Genomic DNA, 24,661 nt, shown 5'->3' with positions numbered 1-24,661 from the left:
TCTGACACACGCGCACACCATGTACCATGTATACGCCCGTCGCAAAAGAAGCACACAAATCTGCAAATGCATGTGCACCCACAGATTTTCACACACACACACACACACACACACACACACACACACACACACACACACACACACACACACACACACATCTTTTTGACCGGACACCCACTGCCGGAGGCGATGATAGCGATGCTACGGCAGAAGCCATAGCAACTTGTGCTGGGATTGCACCATTCAACAGCTCGCAAGGCTAAAGAATTGGCCGCCACTATTCAGCCTGGTCTACACCACACAGCTATGAAGTGGCTTGGCGCACATAATACACGTGCACAGGGACCGAACCCACCCACACACGCACGAAGTTACCCTAGACGGCTGGGGAAGCTTGGTCAGAGACCAGATTGGGGTAAGAGTTGGGTATGGACCTCTGCCGGCAGCGAACTCCCTGGAAAGAGCCCAGGTCCACCTGACTTCCTGGATAAGAGTTGAGTCATTTTAAAACAGACACAAGGATATCCTATTGTGGCCGTACAAGGTAACCAATGTACACATCAATGTGCACATCGGGTGAGCATGAAATTTCCGTACTTGGAGATGTAGCCATGCTAACTACATGCGCTTGTACGATCGAATCGGAACAGTGGGAATATACAGTGGAGTTTGCATACTGCAGTTTCAAGTAAGTTCGGACTTCACGGAAATTTTAGAAGTATAATGTTAGGCTACCTGCCTACTGCTCTTTTCTCTTCGAAACTCTACGTTTCCAAAGCCGTACACAGGTTTTTCCTTCTTTCATATCTGCCTTGCAAGTGTTGAGTTTTGGAGAGAAAAAGAGCAGTAGGGAGATGGACTAATTTCTGAGTTTGCATACATTGAAGAAGAAAAACCCGTAATACTGCAGAAGAGAGAAATCAGGGACCTAGCCCAGGGTGTATTTGAAACGTTCCCCAGTTATCTAGGTCATATAATATTATGTGACTTATTTATGTCTGTTATCAGCCACAGTAGTAAAAGTAAAACATTGCTTTTGACAACAAAAATGGGAAGAATCAGCTGCCCCCCCCCCCCCCCCCCCCCAACACACACACGCACCATCAGCCAGTTGGGGTATCCCACTGGTTGCATACCAACAGCAGCGGTTAGTCAGGGCACAAGAACGTAAACGTTACTCACTAGACACACGGTCTAGCCTCTGCCATAGGTGCTGTTCGAATATGACATAGATCAAGCACTAACGACATACCATCCGCGGCCGTGTGTTTGCAGGCACGTGCGGCCAACAGAATCACTGAAATCGCCGCAATCAAAAATAACATACTTCAACAAAAGAAGTACTAGTAGTATCCTAATGGGGGTGCGTGCACTGGCCTGTAGAAACAGGGGATACACTTAAAAATAACCCAGCTGCGTGTTATACAGCAGAAGAAAACTACGGATATGGATCAGAATATCAAGATGAATCCTAGCATGAAAAGTCTAAGTTGCATGCCACCTCCACACAGCCAATCTATTTTTAGCTGACTCGAGACATTAAAATCAAGCAACTTTTTTGATTAATAATAATATTGAAGCCTATGTCGATGATGAAATTATAAAGCAACACGATGAAGCATTGCTGTACTGATCGGTTGTGTGATGAATAACGATGGAGCATAATTTAGTGCGGAGTCGGAAAGCGCGAGGATTATAATTCAACGCAAGATGACAGCATCTACAGAGTAATGCGGATTCGCTCTTCTTACTTGCAAGGGGGAAAAGTATCACTTCTTCAGGAACACATACACGGGTAGTGATGGGTGCTTGAAATGCGTCACAGAGTCACCTGAAGCAAATGGAGGACACAGTACGCATACCACCATCACAGTGATGTACAAGTAACTTATGACACGTAGTATCATTATTAACTTGAATAACAGAATGAATACAAGTGACAGGTCCCATCCCTGCACGGAGCCTGATTCAAAGAGATCACCTGCTTATAATGATCCCTTTCACTGGCACCGTGGGCAGCTCTTAAACTAGTTGTTATTGCACATAAGCGGAGAGATAAGTATGCCTACTTGACTGTACACTGTTATGCTTGATTCAAATAAGACACATGGAGGGGCACATAACCAGGCTATTAAGAACATCAGAAACCTACCTCGTAGGAACCAGTTCTTATTCGACATAGCAGGCGGCTCGATCGGTTTCGAAACTTTTATCAACTCACACAGTGACAGTTCACTTCTAACAAGCATCCGGCTGCAAGTAGAACAGGTAGAAAGCCATGGGAAATTACCGCAGTTGAGCACTCGTACATCATGGTAATGTATACTGCAAACGTACAGATGACACAAGAAATTGGGAATACACCCAATTTTCGCCTGATGGTTGATTCAGTTCGTGAAACTCAGAGTACGAAACCACAACTGCTCGTTCTTCTGTCTGTGGATACACCCTGCACACCTTACAAGTTTCTTAAATTGTATTCTACTTTCGTCCCGCCGTTTATATCGCCATCAATATCCTGTTTGGCTGTTGTCGCTTAGGCTTATACGAAAGCTATACAAGCTGTCAAGAGTGCATAAACAGAGAATGCACTGTGGTTATGGGTCAGTGCGCGGCGCGCTGCCTTCATTACGTAACTTGCCTTCATCACGCTCTGAAAGCATGCATTCAAACTCACAATTTCTCGTACGAGCCCATCTGTTTTTGCTCGATTCGTTCCAGTACGTACGCGATCTCTAAATTCTGGCGCGTGAACTCCAGTTCCGTACGAAAGTTCATTTCAAACCAGAGAAAAGTGCGGTGTTTGATTTTCCGCAGTGCGCGGACTACAGCTGAATGATGTAATGAAGGCAGCGCGCCGCGCATCTGGCCCATAGAAAAGAGATCACAGTTGCATACTCTTGTTTATGGACTCTTGATTGCTGTGTATTCTACATTGCATTAATGCCAACGCGGAGAAGCTCCTAATACACCTTACAAGCATGCCAGCCTGGGGATAAAGAGCTGACATACTCGGGCCCTGACCCTGGTGCAGCCCCAGAGGTTTCAGAACAAAACGGCTTCACCCAGCCAAGAATAACTTTGTGCTGGCTGAAACTAGCAACCTAACTTTGCAAGTGCTTCATGAACCTTAGAAACAATAGAGCTTGGGTTACACGAACCACTCAGGACAGCAGAAATTTTTCGTCACATCCAAGGCCTGTCTTATCCACAAAACTACCATCATTCATACAGATCGTGCAATACACAGAAGGCCGCCCCAGGTTTCTGTTGCAACTCAAATTTCACACAAAGAGCAATCCTCAGGGAACAATTCTAACAAATTTCTGTGCAAGGAAGCTCTGTCTACTGTGTGTGCATAATGCAGTATGTAAAAAACCATGCAAATACTTCAGGTCTTATGAACCGAGTTGCTATATATGTAAAAGATGTTGCTTGTCGTCAGTCCCTGAAAAAACGGTTCATCTTATTCGAGTTTTTCTCTACAGTCCGTCTCCACACGAACTTACCAGGAGAAAAACTTGCCCAGATCAGCTGAGCCAGAATCTGCCACCTTCAGCCAGTGGTCATTAGGAAAGATCGTTACGCTGAGGGTTCGCAACCAGCCTGCAAGTGGAACACATCCAAGAGCAGAGCAGACAAGTGATACAACATGTACTGTTTGAAGCAAACATGTATGACAAGGCTTGGTGGACTATGACACATGCCTACAGATACTGAGATAAGCAGGTTGACAGGCTAAAGGCCAACACACAAAACCAACTACATGCAGCAAGGCAGGCACACAAGGCGAAGAGAGAGAGAGAGAGAGAGAGAGAGAGAGAGAGAGAGAGAGAGAGGAGAGAGAGAGAGAGAGAGAGAGAGAGAGAGATAAGGTCATGCTACACATACTAGGTCATTACCTTTACGAGTGTCCCATTCAAAAGCAATTAAACCTTCATACTTCGAACTTGCCCTTGTCCTTAAAGCAGGGGGAAATGGAAACAACAGTGGCCACTAGAATCAGGAAACACAATAGAACATCTAGTTACAATGGCATTGGGTGATTATCACGTTTGCACACACACACATGAAATCCCCCAAAACTCTGGGTGGACTTGAAAATGATCCCACTTATGGGCTCACCACACGCACGCACGCACACACACACACACAGAGGACCGTTACAGCCCCAGTAATAAAAAGCAAACACTTCTTACAGCGTCAGGTTGGCAGCCAGAGCCAGGCTAGGAGGGTAATTCTGTGTCGTGACTGAGTCAGGAAATTCAAACATGCAAGGTGTAGTTGTCTGTACTATGAAGCTCAAGAATTCAGGTTCGCTGCATTCTTTGATATTCTCCAGACCTGACCAAGCCCTACCGACAAGTGTCAGCAGTACCAAAGAAGATCATCTCCCATTGGCAATAGTTGACAGCAGACCAGTTTGACTTGCGGCCATTAGCACAAACACTATTCACTATAGACATGAAGCTGCAAGAAGCACCCAGATTCATCTTGAGGTCTTTTACCCCATTTTTTTAATGAAAAATTTTCTTTTTTCGCGAAACTATTGACAATGGCATATGACAAAAAGCGGGATTCACAGAAGCTTTTTTGCGATGCGACACGCGATGCGACAGCCGCGAAACTGGGAAATCCCCATCTCGCACCCCACGCAACTGCCACAACTGGGCATCGCAGAAGTTGAGCTTGGCTCTTTTGCGATGGACAAGCGATTTGGCGTACGATTTTGACCTTTTCTATAGCAAAGTTGTACAAAGGTTCAAGAGTTGCCTATAAATTTGTACAAGTTGTACCAACCGCGCGAATACCATGGTGACGTACCCAAACGCATTGAATTTCGCGCCCAATCAGCAAGGCGTTGTCGCATCGCTGACTTCTTCTGTGACTGGCATTTCGCGAGTTCGCATCGCACGCGTCCGTCTCAGATCACGTCGCATCGCGTATCGCATCGCAAAAAAGCTTCTGTGAATCCCGCTTTAGACTCCATGCTAAACCACAAAAAAAAGCGAGGACCTATACACATGCCGCTCACCTGACAGGATTTCCTGGACAATAATCAAAATCATACGGGGACAATCTTCTGCTGCCACGGCGTCATCATCCCACCGTTCCACAACAACAGCAAGACTCCCGATTACGGCATCCTGTAACAAACAAGAAAGAGAAACCATAGTCACACTCATCCACAAGCAAATACGTACACAAGACGTTACAATTTTGGACATCAGTTTCTGGATTGAATGAGTACTTCAGGCGGAGTTTGATGGGCTTCTCAGATGCTGAATGGTACTTGGATGTGAGTCAGTCCAAGGGTCAAGCCAAGGCAGTTGGAAAACTGTGAGCTAACATGTAGGGAGTGACAAACATGTCCTCAATGATAGCCAAAGCCTAGATCTAAATCATACACACAGGAGCAATTCATTCAGGATCCTTCACCAGTCCTGCATACTTGTAAGTGTGATTATAACTTATAACATCAAAACCCAACATGGATGCAATAAAACAGATTACTTGGAAGCATATGCGCACCAGGCGCAACTAGGGCTCAAGATCGCCGCCCACTTACACCGAGGACATGCATGCTGAGTGAATAGTCAGAAATTCCCCGAAAGCGTTCCAGCAAGTCCGGATGGTGCACCATTGTGTACTGAATGTACTCCTCCAGGTCCACAGTATGCTGCGCGACTCGGAGAAAATCACGGCACTGTGGAGACATTATGGCAACACAGAACTGACTTCAACAGCAAGAACAGTCATGTACAAGTACATTGCAGGGTACTTCATGCCTGGTAGCGTGACAACACGCATCAAGCCTCACCAAAGGTAGAGCCTTCCGGCCAATGGCCTGATAACAATTCATCTAGGGTCGGCCGAGAAACATGATCATCGAAAGACAAAGTTTCGATTTCACATCAATACAATTGCATGTAGCTAGCATGCTGTATCAAATAGTTAGTAGAAGCATGTATGCTTGTAAAAACAACGTGGCACCTCACCATTAAGGCCAGTCTACTGGATGCTGCTCCGTCAGCAGGCAGAAGTGGAACGCCATTGGAATGCAACACTCGAAGAGTCAGGGTGTCATAGTCAGCACCTGGATTGTTAAAAACGGCATATAGGGGGCATTTGTTCAGAATAGCACAGGGTGAGAGTTACAACAATCAAAGTAGCATTAACAGTGTACAGCACCCCCCCCCCCCCCCCCCCCCCCTCTCTTTCTCTCACCACACCCACCCACACCCACCCCCACACATATATATCCACACCCAAACCCACACACATAAAAACACCTTCCTTCAACCTTCAACATGCCCATCGCTGAAGCGACGATAGCGAACAAGCCATGTTAGACAAAGCAACTTGTACTAGGATTGCACCATTCAACAGCTTGCGAGGCTGATGAATTGACCTCCACAAATTTTAGCCTGGTCTACACCACACAGCTGATTGAAGACACACACACACACACGCACACATACTTGGCGTCAGAAACAACCACTGTAAGTAGCCTAGCATACCTTCACACTGCTGGTTTGCGAGGGCGTCAGGATTCCCAACGTAGCAATGAACTTGACCGGAGAGCAAGCTCGAGGATGTGCCTGCCTCTACGCCAGGCCCATTGCAGTAGATATGCGGGACTGGACACGCAGAGTACGGCCTTTGGCTAGTAGTTGATCTATCTAATGAGGATTGTGCAGCTGAATCTTTGGGTTTGTTCAGCAGCCCTGCACAGCAATGGTCCCTAGAACTGGTGTCAGGAGTGTCTAGTTTACCGTACTGGCATGCTGGAGAAGATGACGACGACGCATTGGTTACTTGTATGGCAACTAATGACACGGCACTGCGAAATACAAACGTATTGGAACACGGAACGACGACCTCCTTCGTTATGGGCGCCGCAGAGGCAGGGTTTGGCAGGTGAAGTGTAGTACAGATGAATGGCAGACGCAGGCACGTCGGCGGTTGATAAAACACTGCTTGCATGCACTACCCGTTAGCGGAGGGGTACGTAGAACACTGATGTACAGCGACCTAAGACAAAGGGGGAAAAGGAAGTGAAGAAATTTACAAATCTGTGCACATCATCACTAAAGTACCCATTCCGAATCCCTAAGCAGATACAAGTAATTGTACATAACAGCACCCCAACTCAATCGCTCATAATAAGAGTCATTGGACTTGAAGACATCAAGAAGATGGTGGATATTTCCAGAGAGAACATGCACCCTCCTAAATACTACTCTTAACATGAATAGCACACACCAAATACAAAACATCAATGTGTAAAGCTTACTTGCACTTCCCACTACAGTAATAAGGCCATCGGTTGTCTGATGTATGGAGATTCTCAACTTGAGGAACTCTCTCAGCAGAACTGAAGAAAAGAGAGGCACCGAGTGCACCTAGGAGAAAAAGCAAATAGTAACACACAAACACACACACACACACACGTACACAGAAAGCCACTGAGACCTTCCCTTTTAAACGTGCCACCAATATTCACTTCTACATGACATTGTGCTACGAGCACAACATTAGGCCAAAGAGACCATAATGGAATTCAACAATCAACACACGGCAGCATGTACGGTCTCACCTTGACCAGCTTCTTGCGAAAATCCGAATTGCCAGAAATGCAATGAGTACACTGACTCATAACCATGGACAATCTTCTGATAGGACATGATGAAGTTACCATCAGCAGTAAATCCCATGATCATGTGCCCACTGAACAAAAAAACAAAACAAACAAACAAAAAAAAATATATATATAATACATGTGGAAGTGCAGGGGTGTATAGCACAGCAGCACGCATCATTGCCATACACCCATGTTCTTGCATAAGCCATGTTTCTTACAATACATCGCATATCAGCAGAGCAGTGGAAATAGGCAATAGAGGCAACGTGTAATATGCACGCAGCAACGTATGTGGACATCTGGGCCACTGCACAGCTTGTACATAATTACCACTGTACTTCGAAGCAAATGACTAGATGTGGACCTACTAGTACTCGGCAAGCTGCTCAATACCCATACAAGTACACCGCAGATGTATATTACTAAAGTGTGTATCCATACTTTTCCGAGGGGGGGGGGGGCAGGATGATCATTATTGGCCCTGAAAAGCTGGAAATTCAGTGAGCTTGAGATACAGCCGTGAAAAATAGCTTTACACATTTTTTTACTAAAGCAGGATGCAGCGTTGTTCAAATCGGACTATTGGCAGGCACAGAGTGCCAGAACTTAATGGAAACTTGGAAAGGGAGAAAGCACAGTGGTCTCATGACCTCAAGCCGACGACAGGTAGTCTTACCCATACAATAGCTCGTCGGTTGCAATCTCCTGCAGGGGAATCCAGTCTACATACTGGCAGCGTTGGCGTGCAGCAAACGGCGTGAGCAACCCAAGCTTTGTTGACATACAACAGAAACAATGGAGACAAACAGGAAATAGACTACATTGTGGTGAAAAAGGGAGAAGGACAACATGTTACGAGTTATGACTAACTGTCCACCAACGTAACCAGATCTTGTACATAATTTAATTGGCTCACCATCCGAGGTAGACTACATTGTAGTCGGGTTATCCGTTGTCAGGATTACCTAATCTTCTTGTTTAAAAAAAAAAGCAGAGAACTGACACAGCAAAGGTTACCGTATTTCCGGTGTGTTAGCCGCCCTCCCCCCTCTTTTCGGGTCCAAACTCCGTATTTTGTTGACAATCGCTGTATACATGTTACGCCGACGTCAGACTGACAATAGCAATTGAGAAGCATGACTGAAGTTCTACCAAAGTGGCCTAGTTTGTCCTTCACTCAGAACTGACAACATGTAGAAGCTTAGCACCAGTACAATAATGGATTGCAGTACATGAAAAGAAGTTGAATCACACCATACATGCGTTACATGCATGAAGTGCTGTAGCGCTGGCCAATTCACATCCAGCATCTGGAGTCTAAAAAAAAAGCCACATGGGGCGATTTTTGATGTTTTTATGTGTTTCAAAGTGCGGGTAACATCCAGGAAAATGAGGAATATACTCCACAGGCTTCATAGCCTGTATGTGTCTGAACTTATGGCATATGCTGTAGCTGTTGCAAGCAGGGATACACGGTGTGCACACTGCTCATTATGCCACGCCAACAGGAAGTAATCTGTCTCCAGTGAGGCCTGGCAGGTGCTGTAATAGCCCAACAGATGTTGCAATGTACTAGTACCCATGAGATAAAGCTGATAAATAGGGGTGTGCGGGATTATTCCCAGAATAATTTGGGAATACTATCGTTGAGAAAATGTTTGGAATTTTAGGGGAATTCTATCGATCTTTTGCCAGATCCATTGACTTTCAGAAGAGTTTTGGGGGAATTCCGTCAATTTTGACCTGCCAGAGAACAAGCGCACATCCAGGCATGGACGCACGTACATGTACATGTACATGCAGCAACACCCGGACAGTCATGTAGATCTACATATAGTACAATCACATGTACATCCTGCATGCAGTGATCACGTGCCTGACCGTCCATTTTGCATACTAAAGAGCATGCGCAAGGCACGGTTCGTGCTGGGGTTCTTTTTTTGGGGGGAATTCTGGAGAAATTTTTCGATGTTTTGGGAGAATACTTTCGAAGTTCCGCGGGAAATGCCGAAAACATAATATCGGGTGCTTGCGAGCATAATCCGCGCACCCCTACTGATAAATGCAGAAACGCAGGATCTTCTATGGCATTAAATTTTGTATTGTGAAGTTTTCTTGTAGTATAGAAAGAGTCCCTTAGAGAGACCAGGATTCAGACATGCTTGAGTGGTTGAAATTAATTGGCCATCATCAGGATTGAGTACTAACATTCCCTTTCGTCAACTAAAGAACATGTACGTGTACTTGCATGAAAGTTGAATACAATGACCTTGAAAGAACAACTACATATTACTTCGAAGTGCATGGTGAAGAGTTACATACGAAATTGTATCGACTCACCTGCCGCTTCCGCAGTACCGATGAGTAGCTCATCACAAAAGCAGCTAATGAAGCCATGGCTTATTTAAATGATCCAATTTATTTCTGACTGACAGCTGAAAGATCTGGGCTCAGATGTTGATACTAGAATAGCGCAGGGCATTCTATTCAAATAAATTTGGTAATCTACGCAAGGCGTCGACGTGGCGATAGAAGCCGAACGCTGACAGATCAGAGAATTATATCGATCACATGCTTACATAGCCATGGTAGCCTTCACAAGCAAATCGGAAAGGATATTTCAACAGTTCGTACCTCAGCTCAGATAACATCAAGCCAGGAAAATAATTCATGAGAACGAAATTGGCACAATCACTGTGCACAAGTCAAAATCCAAAAATGAAATGACGCTTTTATGAGTTCATGGGTTCACAGTTCAAACTACCCGCGCCGCGTGACCACGGCCACGTGTTGCATTTTCGAATTATTTCTTTCCATTTCGGACCCATCATTTGACTTGAATAATTTGGAAATAACTATTGAGTATTGTATGTTAAACGCGATCATAACATAGTCATTCCCCCACAAGTCGTCGGCAGGATAGAATAAGCGCTGATGGAAGTGAGCTGAGACTCCTAGTACATGACTTTGGCGTATGGATTCAAAACTGCGTTGTCCTTGATCGTTTGCTGGAAGCCTGTCTGATATTAGTTTGTTTTTCTCAAGTCAACGACGTGTTGGCACATTCAGAGGATTGTGAGAATGGAGATTTCTGTGATGCAGCAGGTTATAATGCCATGGTATCCAATATGACTGATTTGATGAACCGATTTTACTCTAGTGATGGATAGTGCGGTGGAAGAGGATGCTGAAAGAGAGAAAATGATCAAAGCAGCTTTCTTGAGCTGTTATCCAGTCTGGAGTCTTTGGAAACGATGGCAAAGCAAGCTTGTACAGTAGTGCCACTCGAGATTTGCTGATGTCAGCGATTAGAGGAATACTGAAGTCACGCAGCAATATAATAAAGGATCAAATGGCTCGCAATAGCTTGTCTGAAATTTGGCCAGGCGATGTTGAGAAGTCTGCCACTTGGGTTAACTCTTTGTTGCGGCATCTGTTGGATAGCAGGCTGTTTTCAAATTTTAATCCAACCTTGTTTAAAGCCGTTCAAACTGCACTTCTGGAAGCTACCAGATTGGGCCTGCATGATATTGTGGACTTGCTGCTCAACCATGTAAATGCGACATGGTCGCGACCAGAGTCTGCGATTAGTTTAGCAACTGAGCTGCTACCTATATCATTGACGGCTCATTCTTGGACACTCACTGGAAAGTTCTTGGACCTGGCTTATGCGTCTTTGACTGTCGTTGAGCAAGTTAATCATCTCAGAACACCGTGCCCTCTGTTGACATCGCATGCCAGCACTTGGCATGTTGCGGAGACCATGTGCAGCCACTTCTCAAGAGCCACATTCCTCAGAATGCCTTCAACGATCCCTGCTTCGTGTGTAACCTGCCCAGTGCACGGTTGGTTGATTGCCCGCCTTGTGAATCTCAGCATAGCAGAGGGTGCAAATAGCAGCACTGGTCAAGGACAAGACTGACGTGTATTGCCAAGCAGTGGCGCCCTCGCAACAAACTGTTAATCAGCTCCCAAATCTGCTGCCCAAGGCTACCGATCGGATAGTAGATGGATCCAAGTCGATGCCTACTTGAAGTTGAAGGGTCTACCCAGCCAGATTATGTTAGTCGTAGGGTTTTGGGTTGCAAACTTTGTTGTTGGGGGGGGGGGGGGGGAGGTGGGGCAGCAGAAATTAGTTCATGTTCAACCAGAGCAGAATCAAATTCTGCACAATGTCTGCACCTGGGATAGCCTTGCACAGCTGGCAGTATTGTGATGGAAGTGCTTCTCATTATCATATCCATGAGGTGGATCATGTGACGGTTGCAGCGAAAGATTTTGTGGTGCTCTTTGAGCAGTACTGGCTACGTGGCGATTGAGAAAGCAGCCTGTGTCAACTCTGGGGGAAGATCAGCAAGGGGACGGGGTACCTGGAGTGTCATCCTTTTGTCAATGCTGCTGCATCCGCCGTCCTCAGACACATGACGAAACCATGATAAATGTGACGTCACGACAAACTGCTGCTTCAATGGACAAAGCAATGGAAGTTTGAACAAAATTGACTCGCCTTGGAGTTGCTATCGCTCGATTCCTGAGAGCTCAATTCACCAGAACTGACACGTTTAGCGAAGTCACAAAAAAATTTCCGGAGAAAGTAATACGTGGGCACAAGTCACTCCGAGTCAATGGGTTTGTGCTGATACTGATGGACGGGTATGTACTGATGTTGATGTATGGGCATGCACTGATGCGAAATGAGGAAAATGTGATGAGCGAACCAATGCTCCTTGTGACTGAGCAGCAAAGAACGAAATATTGCATTGATGGAGCGTTCTGGATAGGTTTGAATGCTAGCAATTAACTGTGCCCTGTTATTATTCTTATTTTCGAAGTGCTTTTTGTGTTTGACACTGTCACTAGGGTGGATGGAAGCAGGGAACGTATCTGTTTAGTGCGGATGATACCTGCGCACTGCCCCGGTTCACATGGGATGGCATTACTGCGGAAACGTTCAACAATCTTGTTGAACTTAGGTAAGGAGCCGACCTTGGTACGGTAGCACTGGTGCTCTCAGCTTAGATTTCCCTGTCTTGCTTAAAATTGGAAAACTTTCCCTCTAGTGCTGCCAGTATCCCATCGGGCAGCTGTAGGGTCACAATATAATTATAGGAGAGTCACAGAGTCACAGCAAACGCATGTACACAGCTCCTTCAGCTGATCTTTGGTGAAGTTGAATGGCTCCTTGCATGCAGCATCAGTGGATGTGGTCGAATAATGTTTTCTCAACTTACTCTCCTGCTTTGGCATGGGAAGCAAGTGCAACTACACCAAGAGAGCTTCCTCAACTATTTCAGTATACAGGTGGAATCCTGATAATTCGAATATGGCTTAATTCGAACACACCGCTTAGGCCATGGTAAAAAATAAAGTTGATTCTCAGGTCATGAGCCTGTGAAAATCGGTGCGAGCGAGCGATTTTTTATTTTATTTCCCACAATTTTTTTATTTCCAAAGATAGGGTCACACATATGTACATGGTCACATGTTCATTATATTCAGACCAGGGAGTAGAAAAATACCGGTATTTTACTACTCCCTGATTCATGCCTTTCGCATTGACCGTTTTCATGCGCGCATATGCATGCATAGAAATATAAAAAATCGTCGGTGCGCCGCCAAAAATTGGTGCGTGCGTACTTGAGAATCAAAGATAATTTTTACCATGGCCTTCATTAGAAGTTTTTCCAGGACCGATTTCTGTCAATACGATTCCCACATAAAAAATTCTGATAATTCGAACCTCGAGCCCGACATGTCCGGTTAATTCGAAGTTCCACGGATTCCACCTTTATAGAAAATGTGTGTGATTTGTGCTGATAATTCGAAGTTAGCAAAGTATAATTCGAAGTTCACTGTACACTGTACTGGTCAGTTCAGTTTCCATGAGCAGGCTGTGCTGGTCAGTTCAGTATCCGTGAAATCTGTGTCTAAGGTCCATAGCGCAACTCTGCGTGACCATGGGAGCATTTTGACATACTTGAAGTACATACGGTATTTTGTTGTGGGTTCATGTTTGGATAATTAGAATGTCCGGATAATTAGAAGTTTTTGCTGGCATTTGGAGGTTCGAATTATCAGGATTCCACCTGTACTAGTATTAGGGGCAGTGATGAATGAAATGGGACGTAATCCCGTCGCTTTTACCGTCACTTGGGCCTGTGGTTAGTTTGGACGTGTTAGGCTTGTGATTGTGGTTTTACCCTGGATATTGTGTTGACTGCTGGTATATGCCTGCTTTCATTATGTAGTTTGCCATTTTTAGTGGTGAATACTGAGCCGATGCACAGCGTTCTGAGAAAGCTCTTCACTCGCGAAAACACGGACAAACTTTTCTCCACCGTTGATCTTCTTGTGAGTGCCGACGTTGTCTGTCGATGACGTATTTGTATTTTCCATGATTTCCAGTTGAACCGAGCTGGACTGTCCCACCAGCCACCATTGGTTGCAGGTGGTGACCGCCATGGTAATAGAATGGTTGTGTTTGTTGCAAAATCACTCAATCAGAACTTCACCACCACCACCACCACCATCGCCATAGTGCACTCTTGGCTGACCTACATGGTTACATTACTTACATTCATACTTGTAACAGCCATGATACCTAGTCAGTTGAGAAGTTCCAGAAACAGTGGAGCTCATGCGTGTATTTTTGTACAAGTACTGTACATGTATTCATTTTAGTTTTTGGACTGTCAATTGCACCTAGATAGCTATAGTCTCATGCATGTGGCATGTGCAACGAGGACTCCTGCTTCTAAGATCCCTATGTATAGGCTCTCCGTGTTGCTTGTATGCATATACATGTACTATTTAGAGAACTTTGCGAGTAAATCAAGTGTCAACCGCTTTCAGCAGCAGGAGGGCACCACCCCTAATGTCCAGAGCCAGCTCATGTCCCACGCAAACGTCTTACTGGTATTTTGTACGGTGTTGTCTCTAGACTGGTCACATCCCCTATGGTGAAGTGTTTGGTCTGTACGGAGGTATGGCAACTGGGAAGGAGATGTTGGAGTACATCGACGGTCTCTGGAAAAAGTACGCCTTCACTGCACGTCAATGGGAGAAGCAGGGTGGGCGCGCCATGTTGGGTGACGAGCCACCTCTGTACATCTTTGACTCGAGTATTCTGCAGGAGACTTTCAACAAGTCTGGTTCAGGATTCCCATATCCCCTTCCTGGTAAGCACCCCCCCCCCCCCCCCTCCTCTTCCTCTCTCTGCAAAGTCAAGCCTGGTCTTGTTTGAGTTCAGAGCTAGATACAGGTCCTCTCTCGTTAGTAGATAATCTCTGGGCCATCAACAACGTTATCTTATAGTGAGACTTATCTTGTAACAGGACTTGCAGCTAAAGATACAAGAAGCACTGATTCGTACGTATATGCCGTACCCTCAATATAAGATAAATTATCTACACTTCGACCCGTTATAAGATAATGAAAAAACTCCAACATAGATGTTCCTTGGATGGAAAAGACCATCCATATCTACGAGTACATAGAAGGAATACGTTGTGTCTTTCTGCTTTATCCTATGTGTTTTGGTCTTGGTCCTCCATGATCAATATTATCTTATACTAAGGATTTGGCACTCCAGGGACCTGGGCAAAGGGTCGTTATAACAAATTGTATGTGCTAACGAATTATGTTGTAACCGGACCTGAAAACAGTTGCATAGACCACATTTTGCCAGGGGGGGTTGAGATTTCTATCTACTAACAAGGTTTATGTGCTAGCCGGACTCGTTATAAGGGAGGACCTGTAACTGGGAATCCCAGCTTTTTCACCGGGGCAATACATTGGGACAGATTAGTATTTCCTGTCGGCAACAATGCAGGATGGGAGTATTTTCAAATACGTTAAAACTGTTTTTCCTGTTGGTGTGCCTTTGCTTTCATAGGATTTCTACCTGAGTGGAGAAAGCAAGTTCATCAGTTTATTTGGGGTCCCCCAGGTAAGATTTTGTACTGCAAAGCCTCTCAAGGTTTGTCCCCGGAAATGGCAATCTCCTTACATCTCTTTTAAAAAGCTGGCAGGAAGAGACACAGAAGATCAGAAGAGGAAAAGCAGAGAGCAGAAGGTCAGAACGGCGTCACATGACAGCTGCTGAAAGGGTGAAAACCATCCTTTCATGATCACTAGTACCGTAAAGTACCGCAAGAGCGAATTCTGGAAGATTTTTCGCATTTATTTTTTTTTTAAATTTTGGCCTCATCAGGATCAGATCTTGACCGTTTTTGGAGAACGACAGTACTGTCACGCATGCTGGAGAGTACTGCTCGTTACCAAGTTTGACATGTGAAAACAGTACTTTCGAATACACACAGCTGAGCTGTTTCTGTGACTAGTAATGGGCAAGACATACATTGTACATGTCATACCATGGCCAAGAAATTAAAGCTGTAGTATTAGATGGAGGTGGAGGGGATCTGCATTGTCAATGCCATTGATAAAGTTGCTCACACCTGAGATGATTTCATAAGCATGGAACACAAGAGGACCATCACCCTCTAATCGATACGTGGCTTCCACTATCGGCCAGCAGAACTCGACCGTGACTGCCAGCTGCATCTGTAGTTGACCCCGGGCTTGGGGATCACCGATGATGTTGCGCAGACGGCGTCGAAGTGATCCAGCCGATTCATCATCCTCGTCTAGAAACTCCTTCACATCACCGAACAGGGGCAGAAGTTGGTCCATGGCTTCGTACTTTGACCACCATCTGTCTTGCTGTAGGACTTGATGCCGACATCGGCTCTGGACTGCCACTCTAAACGAAACTTCGGACTATGAGCAAAGTGTTAAAACTACATGCTCACAAGTGAAGCAAGCTGCTCGGTCTCCAATTTCTCCCCAACATGATCCAAAGTGTGTGAGAAGCGCTGGGCATCAACCATATATTATTATCGGTATAGAGGCCAGAGGGCACGTCGTGCAACAGTGTTCACAGCTGCCCGGTCACGCATTGCGGCAAGAATGCACTCTGGTTGAACTAATTTGACAAACCGTTGCGAGAGTGTAGAGAAGAGAGTGGGCTAATTCTTCTCCTCTAAGCGACTTGGCAGCTAAGCGCAAGCGGACAAGGTCCTGCTTAGGTGTGAAGTCGTTAGTCACAAGATGCACAATCACCGCAAATGCCTCACAGACACGTGCGTTATTTCACCAAAGATCATGAATCATCAGGTGCTCTTGGATGGATTTTCTTTCTGTCTCCAGCACTGAAGGGATCAGATCTGCACGGTGGTGTCGGCTGGTACGGCGTTCACCGTGTTCTTCCAGAAGTGGGCGGGGTCTGGCAGGGCAGTTCCGTTGGACTTGTTGAACACCAGGAAATCCTTTCCATCCAACAGTAGCTGCTTCGCCTCGCATGCTGTCTCAGCCCGAGCTACCTTGCCACTCTTGTGCTTAATGGATGCTAGATGCACATTAATGACACTCTTCACTACTGAGACTTCATGGCGGCAGACATCACAGAACAGCTTACTGGATCGGATCACAAGACACTCACCGGGAAAACTGCTGACATCACCTGGCTGGTGACACTGTCTTAGGGGCATTCTTTGCTGATGGCGGTTTTGAAGGTGCCTTTACATTTCTCTAGACTTTTCTCTTCCGACTCAAAGGAGATGCTTGTGGAGCGCAGAGTCTGTCCAAGAGGCTGGCAGCAGCAGGTCTTGGTTCTTCGTTGGCAGTCAGATCTTTCACCTCCGCGTCCTCCTCAGGCTCCACCTCCTCCAGAATGGATTCCGCATCTTGAGAAATCACCAGCAGTCAATTGTGATGCCGGCTGGCACCTAAGTGATTAGACCTCACTGGATCGTCACTGGATACTGACACCAAGAGTACATGAAAACCAGAGTGTGCAGCTTGGGGCCTTTTCTGCTATGGGTGTTTGTCACGGCGGAATTCCGTGATTACATCATATTTGGCGCAGATCTGAGGCGGGAAGTGGCGTAGTGCATACAACTGAGTTGCAGTTGTGCAGAAAGAGACCTGCTTGAACGCACTACATCACTAAAATGATGTAATCACGGAATTCCGCCGTGACAGCAACCCATCCGAGCTGCACTCTCTGGATTTCATGTACTCTTGCTGACACCCATCTCTTCTAATGCCACTTGAATTTACCACCTGGCACATCACACGTACATGTATTTACACACACACACACACCTCTGACCTTCGACCTTTTGACGCCCATCGCCGGATGCACACTCAGACCCCCCCCCCCCCCCACACACACACACACCTCTGACCTTCGACCTTTTGACGCCCATCGCCGGATGCACACTCAGACCCCCCCCCCCCCCACACACACACACATACACACGTGTTGCTCACTGCCAAAACTGGTCACGTGGGTCTCCTCGGGAGAGGGGAGAGAGACTCAAAAGGAATCTTGGAAAGATGACTCAACAGGCTGTTGAACCGCCCAACGGCCGACACCCCCTGAAATCCCCAAAACTCTGGGTGGACTTGAAAATGATCCCACTTGTGGGCTCACCACACCTCAGTAAGTGGGCGAGGACAATATGCAGAAAAAGGATTGACGGCATCAGGGTATCCGTCCTGGGATCCAACTGCAGTTACCCCTGCCCCCAGTGAAGGTAATACTTGCTACTAGTGTGGGTGGCTAAATCAGAGTGGATCTGAGATAAGCGTCACTAGCACCAATGATTACACAAGAGTTAATCTAGCCAGAAGAAGTCCATGGTTAACAGGTATGTATACTTCGAATAGAAAGTATATGAACCCTGGAACCAACAAAGGCGGCAGGTACAACATTACACCTTCAAGTAGCCGAGCCCATTGGCAACAGACCCAACACAATCGGGCATAAGTGTACCCACCAACCGAACTAGCTGGCACACACACACCCACATACATGATCAGCAGTTTGTAGGCACTGTTTTTTTTGTTTTTTTTTGTCTTATTTTAATTAAGGTAGGAGTACCATAAAACCATGGCAACGGATCGAATTTGGCAACGGTTTGAATCTTTTGAATTTTCTTAAACATACATTGTATTGACTTTTTTTCGCTTTTTGAATATCAATTTTGGACAACATCATTTGCATGGTGTGGACACCCCTACTTCTTGTGGAGGTGGTGTCCTGTTTGTAGGTCATACGACATGGGCCCTGTACATATTGCACGCTGTGCAGTAAATCTGTACTTACCTTCGAGCGGATGCGAGCTCCACACAGAACCATGCCAAGTGTGAAACTTAGTGGCGCTCTGCCATACGACTTCCTTCCCTTGGCTGTAAAATCAAGCTGGGGCGCTCTCGCGAGACGGAGCGCTCTCATGGTACTTTACAGTAGTGGTAGTAGTGGCGACAAAGTCATTGATACGCCAAACCCGGGAGATTTCACCAGTCTTCTCCTTCTTGACATGTTGCATTGTGACGGCATTCAAATTAGTGGTGTGCACGGGTAGTCGGGTACCCGTGCTACCCGTGAGGACCTCGGGTAGACGGGTACCGAATCGTACCCGAAAACCCGAAGTCGCAGATGACATCATGTAGAAAGAGTAGAGAAAGAGGTCTACAGTGCACGTGTACAAATACGCACGCATGTCTACCCAGTGTGTAAGGGAAGGGGCCGGTGTGCATTGTGGTCTTATCATGGAAACATTACCCGATCGGGTACCCGTGCTACCCGTGGAAAACTACCCGGACCCGATACCCGAAGAAAATGCTACCCGACTCAGCCCTAATTCAAATGCCTGTGTGTGCTTTTGTCACCAAAGACTGGTGCTGATTCAGCATGGTGAAACCTGTTGGTTGAGGCGGTGGGTGACCATGGTGATGCCGGGCTCTGCCTGATCAATGGGTTCAAAGTAGATCTGGCGATGCAACTCCTCCACAGAATTTTGTTTTGTGCTACTTGACTTTGCTTGTACCATTGTGAGCATTTGCACTTTTTCCAAAGCTATGGTTCAGATGCATCATTAGCATCTGGCTTCTTACACTAGTCAGCCATAACAGTGAAAACTCTGTTGACTTAAGGTCCGAACCTATGGATGAAAGGATGTCCATTCATTTCGGCAGTTCTTTTTCTGTCCGAAGAGCAGTATTTGTCAATGCTCTTTGTGATTCAGACAGATGAGGCAGGGTTGGTGGCCTTCCGCAAATTTACCAACTGTGTTGCATCATCTTATCCACCCAGATAAGAGTGAGAGTGCACGGTTGTCTGCAATGTCAATTAATCTCTGTACCACCAGATGACGATTTGCGTTTGTACAGTTGCCGAATACATGACACAGGTAACAATCGCGGTAGCTATAGCAAGACACAGCTTCCCAAAGTGTACAGCTCCATATAAGCCTCTGCCAGGACTCATTTTGAGAATTACGTTTTTTAGTATCCACTGGACTGACGGCACCGGGTAGGTAATTAATTATCTGAGGGTTGTGTGTGTGTGTGTGTGTGTGTGTGTGTGTGTGTATGTGCACGTTTGTGTTTGTCTGCTGCAGGATCTGGGTCACCAGTACATTATCACTGCCCGGCCTTGAACATCATGGCGTATGGTCGCAAACGGTAATATACTTGTAATGTGTGGGTTGAGTCCACAAAGGACGAAACAGTTCTGTCCGCAGATTGAGATAATGTGTGGGTTGTAAGGATTCAGGGCTTGCCACGATGGTACAAAGCTTGGCCACATTTTGTTTTGGTTTGATCATTCACAGTACAGCACTGCTGTAGTCTGTGTTGTGTTATTCCTGGGCCGGTGTACTATTCTGTAGGGTTAGTTAGGGGCCGTCCGTAAATATCGATTTTTTTTTCAAGACAATATTTGTTCATTTCTCCCCAGACCCCCTCCCTCCCCCTTCAAAACGAACATACACATGTTTATGCAAGGGATCGATATTTTTTAATGAAGTTCAATTTCCTCATGAAGCGTGACCAGCTGCCACTCTAATTTCGCCATACAACTAGGTTTTTGTTGCCACGATCGCACAACCTTGCCATGGCTATGCTCACGATTTTGACTTTCACTTTGTGTAGGTCATAAACAACATGTTCGAATAGCGCCCGTCCATAGATAGAGTTCGATATTTTTTTCTGCAAAGACGAGACGAACAGGGCCCAAACCCCCTCCCCCCCCCCCCCCCCCCAACGAACGAATATCTTCTCTAAAAAAACATCGATATTTGTGGACGACCCCTTAGTTGTATTTCTGTTGGCGGAGTCTTACCTGGTATGGGTGTTGTTCTTCTTGCAGATGGACGCTGTATCCACCTGCCAGTGCTCATTACAGCACTGTGCATCCGCTACATGTGCGAACAAGGCCGCAAACGCCCAGGTATAAACCTGAGGTAAGCGAGTGCATAAATATTTGATTTTTCTAGTAGTTGCAGTTTAGCTGGGCACCAAACGTGCTAGTTTGAGTTGGGGTAGGACGAGAATTCGTCCTGTTAACAAATTTCTAAGAGTGCAATTGGCATTCTACGAATACCTAGATCCAATCTGTCAACACTGTGGGTGCTTGACATTTTATTATCGTTTTCGGTTGCACTGTTGGTTTGCCAGTTCCCTTCATGCTAAGTGATTGTTACTTGTGAAAGCAAAGTCATCATCAAGGAAGGGCGAAGGATAACTGTTATCTGTAGCAGAAGCTGGTTGTTCAGATCTTACACTGTACTATGAGAGGGAAGGGTGAGGACTGAGGTCTTGTCCAAGCGTGTCTACCACATTTGAGCCCAAGGCATGGGGCTCTCATTGACTAGGTCCAACGTGTATCCCACGGCGAACTTTTAACGGGTGGCGTGATTATCACTTGGGACCGTGTGCCTTCAACAGAGGCAGCTCATGGACTTTGATGAGGAGTGTGTTTGAAATAGGCTCACATTGCGATCTGGGGTTGCTGTCATCGCCGCTATCGCTTGCGTTTCAGCACTCTACTACAGCTTACCACCCGCATGAACTCCTTCAGTCACGCATTGCCAATCCCGTAGGAGGGGATCTGTTGCTGTCTGGCCATCTGCGAAATGACTTCCAATAATTCCTAATGGGGTCCCAATCCTAGTCCATCAAGGCATCCTTGTGCTTGACCCCACTTCTAGGCCATTCTGTTTCTTTTCTTTCAACAAACTGTGTTCCTTCACTTGGACAACGCGAGTCGTAGCAGGAAGCAGTTTATGTGTTGAGTAGGTCCCCACGTTCGAAGTACTTCCAGTATATCTGAATGTGCTGCTTCTTGCAAATAAAGCAACTGCCTTTGGTTAAAAGTATTCAACTGTTCAAGCCCCACATTAAAGTAGGACAGCTTCAAAAGTAGGGTTCTACTTTGTATTAGACAACAGCAATTGGCCATTAACATTTTTAGCTTGGCCTTATAATGCCATTTCATCTTCATTCCTTGCTTTTTGGAAAGAACCATTTGATTTCTTCAGTTGTCTTGTCTCGGATTCAAGTATCAGCCTGTCAGTCACATCATTTTCTCTCTTTCTGCCACACTCACCTCAGCCTCTGGCATGTGTACAGTATGCGGGAGAGATGCTGTTCATTCCCAAGCACTGGGCGCATTCAACAGTCAACATTGACCAAGCTATTGGCATTGCGGTCGAGTTCGATTTGCCCTTCTGCTAGTTCAGCTGAACCGTCCGCTCCTACTACTTGGCTGGTTCACTTCGGGATGGATAAGTCGACCTGTTCTGCTCTTGCAGTCTCCCTTATCATTTGCTGGTGCACACAGGCAAAACACTAGATACTGGCTGTGTCAGATTTGACGTAGTACATCATATCTATTGGCTAGTTTGCAATAATTCAGCTTCTTTGTCAGCATGCAGCTGGAGATGGCTTGCTTCATCATATTGCTGGAGAAACTTCTGCAAGTGGCCAAGCAGCTCCCGCTCCTCTCTGTCCTGGAAAGCTGTACGTGGACAAATACTTCCCCTTCTTTGTTCATGGAAGCTGTGTCAATACCAATACAGACAGTTTGTTACGGTCTGGCCCAAATCCTCACACTTGTCGAAATGATCCTTCCGCGTGGCTGCTTCATATGATTGATTATGATAGTGTGGTTGCTGACTTGCAGGCAGGTACCAGCAATCCATGTTATCAGAAACGAAACGGAAAAGGGCATGACTGCCGGCCTCAGCAGGACTGGGCCGCTCCATGTACTAACTTTGTTTTGTTTGTTATTGTATTGCATAAGTCTTTATGACTTTGTTGATATTACGCATGCCTACTGTCCATTCTCTCTACTCTCGCCGATGCGCTTTGGCATAAGGAAAGCTTTGGACTCCGCATTCTGCTGGTTCTACCAAATTTGAAATTTTTCAGAATTGTTTTCTATCCAGTTCTTCCCACTCTATGTCTATTCCTGTCTATTCCTCTGAATAGTGAACTCTAACGATATTTTCTCAACCACGTGTTTTCATATTTAGGATGACCCGATAGTTGTAAATGTGTGTGCTCATTACAAACTGTTTGCACTTTTTTCAGCCCAGTAAACCGATAACGAGTAAAATACCCGCTCAATATATTTTCTAATGAGTAACTACCAAGTGCCCGACAAAATCCCCCCCCCCCCCTCTCTCTCTCTCTCTCTCTCTCTCTCTCTCTCTCTCTCTCTCTCTCTCTCTCTCTCTCTCTCTCTCTTAGTAAAATAATGACACTGGCCAGCTGACCGAGCGTAGAGGAGACAACGATATAAGAGAATGCCAAGATAGTGGTAGCACGGCATGTGAACTGATGAAGTAACCATCCCTTAACCAACCAAGTGGTCTAGGTAGTCACTCTATGCATTAAGTAAATAAATGTACATGTAAAATGAGGCTGAGAAGGATGAGGGTGGTGTGGTCAAAGGGTAATTCACGTTAAAGGAGAAGAGAAGCGTGTGCGTGTGGAGAGAGAGAGAGAGAGAGAGAGAGAGAGAGAGAGAGAGAGAGAGAGAGAGAGAGAGAGAGAGAGAGAGAGAGAGAGAGAGAGAGAGAGAGAGAGAGAGAGAGAGAGAGAGAGAGAGAGAGAGAGAGAGAGAGAGAACGAGACAGAAGTGGGCAGGGGAGGGGGGGGGGGAGAGAAAGAGAGCCCCTACAATTTCAGATCTTGTAGTTCTCTGGGCGCTAAATCGAATGGTGTTGGTCTGTGGGGCTACTTTGAAGTACGATGGATCACTCATTCCGATTTTCCTAATCGAACCCATTGCTATATCCTGGAGCAGTCGAGGTGTTCATTTAGATCGTGTAGAAGTAGCATAGATCACTAACTCATATAAACTACATGCTGGTCCAAACTCATTTCTAGTAGAATCAGGTTTCAACCTAATCCGGCCTAAATCAGGTTTGAAAAGTCATCAAGTTTCAACCCAGGTTTTGTATTTAATATTTGAATTTATTTGTGAATGAACAGGAGGAAATGCATGGGCACTCGTAGTCCACAGATTTTCCTTTTTGTAAGGTGGTTAAAGGGGAAGTTAAGCCTAAAATCAAATTTCACCAGTTGTAGTCTTCGGGGTGCTGAGTCGAATGGTCTTGGTCCGAGGAAGCTGAGGCACTCCCTTCCTCCTTTATTCCCAATCGAACTCGCGCACTTCCACCGAAACTGGGTGACTGCGCCCTACTAGATGGGGATTTGTATGCAAATTGTCACTAAAAGCGCCATTTCATTCTTATAAAAGCATGGATGACCGCGATTGGCCCATATGTTGTAGTTTTTTGGACGCTGAGTCGACAGGTTTTGGTCCGAAAAGGCTGCGATGTAGCGTTCGGGCCTTAATCCCAATCGAACATGGTTGAACAAGCGGTCACGTGCTCCTGCGTACACCAGTCACCTGGTCACCGTGCCCGCAGCAGTGCAGGGTACAACTTCTCTCGCCGCGAAGTGAAGCTCACCCTTCTTGCACACTCCATAAAATACCAATATGCCCCACAACACATACGCATGCTTAACACCCCCGCTCAAGTTACGGCCCAGTATAGCCTTCGACATGCATGCACTTGGCACCTCCCACCCACCAGAACCGATCGCTGTAAAGACTCCCCACTGTACAAATCCCTAGATTATATACTACAATGC

The 24,661-nt window shown here is 45.9% G+C and overlaps 2 protein-coding genes across 2 annotated transcripts; one reads left to right on the top strand and one right to left on the bottom strand.

The window, feature by feature from the left end:
- Positions 1 to 1,152: 1,152 nt before the first annotated feature.
- On the bottom strand, positions 1,153 to 10,338 carry LOC135804635 (uncharacterized). The gene is made up of 12 exons (XM_065318549.1): positions 9,986 to 10,338; positions 8,322 to 8,416; positions 7,601 to 7,731; positions 7,298 to 7,406; positions 6,522 to 7,035; positions 6,000 to 6,097; positions 5,570 to 5,707; positions 5,036 to 5,147; positions 3,903 to 3,961; positions 3,510 to 3,606; positions 2,153 to 2,253; positions 1,153 to 1,831 (listed from the first exon to the last, which is right to left on the bottom strand). Exons 1-5 carry the CDS (start codon positions 10,040 to 10,042, stop codon positions 6,891 to 6,893), a joined length of 537 nt encoding a protein of 178 aa, XP_065174621.1. The 5' UTR covers positions 10,043 to 10,338; the 3' UTR covers positions 1,153 to 1,831; positions 2,153 to 2,253; positions 3,510 to 3,606; positions 3,903 to 3,961; positions 5,036 to 5,147; positions 5,570 to 5,707; positions 6,000 to 6,097; positions 6,522 to 6,890.
- Positions 10,339 to 12,077: 1,739 nt separating this feature from the next.
- On the top strand, positions 12,078 to 23,084 carry LOC135805922 (jmjC domain-containing protein 8-like). The gene is made up of 8 exons (XM_065320047.1): positions 12,078 to 12,131; positions 12,506 to 12,618; positions 13,894 to 13,996; positions 14,586 to 14,823; positions 15,540 to 15,593; positions 20,116 to 20,179; positions 20,865 to 20,958; positions 22,109 to 23,084. The coding sequence occupies exons 1-8, from the start codon at positions 12,078 to 12,080 to the stop codon at positions 22,229 to 22,231; spliced, it is 843 nt and encodes a 280-aa protein (XP_065176119.1). The 3' UTR covers positions 22,232 to 23,084.
- The last annotated feature ends 1,577 nt before the right edge of the window (positions 23,085 to 24,661 follow it).

This window comes from Sycon ciliatum, chromosome 1 (assembly GCF_964019385.1).
Source record: "Sycon ciliatum chromosome 1, ocSycCili1.1, whole genome shotgun sequence".
In the NCBI taxonomy this organism is placed as follows: domain Eukaryota; kingdom Metazoa; phylum Porifera; class Calcarea; order Leucosolenida; family Sycettidae; genus Sycon; species Sycon ciliatum.
The sequence above is the reverse complement of the archived record's forward strand: the minus strand, read 5'-3'. Positions and strand labels throughout refer to the sequence as shown.

Coding starts and splice junctions, on each gene's coding strand:
- LOC135804635 (XM_065318549.1), bottom strand. CDS start 10,042: ATGGCTTCATTAGCTGCTTTTGTGATGAGCTACTCATCGGTACTGCGG. Junction 7,407..7,600: donor TTCGCAAGAAGCTGGTCAAG/GTGAGACCGTAC, acceptor TTTTTCTCCTAG/GTGCACTCGGTGCCTCTCTT. Junction 7,036..7,297: donor TACTGTAGTGGGAAGTGCAA/GTAAGCTTTACA, acceptor CCTTTGTCTTAG/GTCGCTGTACATCAGTGTTC.
- LOC135805922 (XM_065320047.1), top strand. CDS start 12,078: ATGATAAATGTGACGTCACGACAAACTGCTGCTTCAATGGACAAAGCA. Junction 13,997..14,585: donor TCTCCACCGTTGATCTTCTT/GTGAGTGCCGAC, acceptor TGTTGTCTCTAG/ACTGGTCACATCCCCTATGG. Junction 20,959..22,108: donor CGCCCAGGTATAAACCTGAG/GTAAGCGAGTGC, acceptor CACTCACCTCAG/CCTCTGGCATGTGTACAGTA.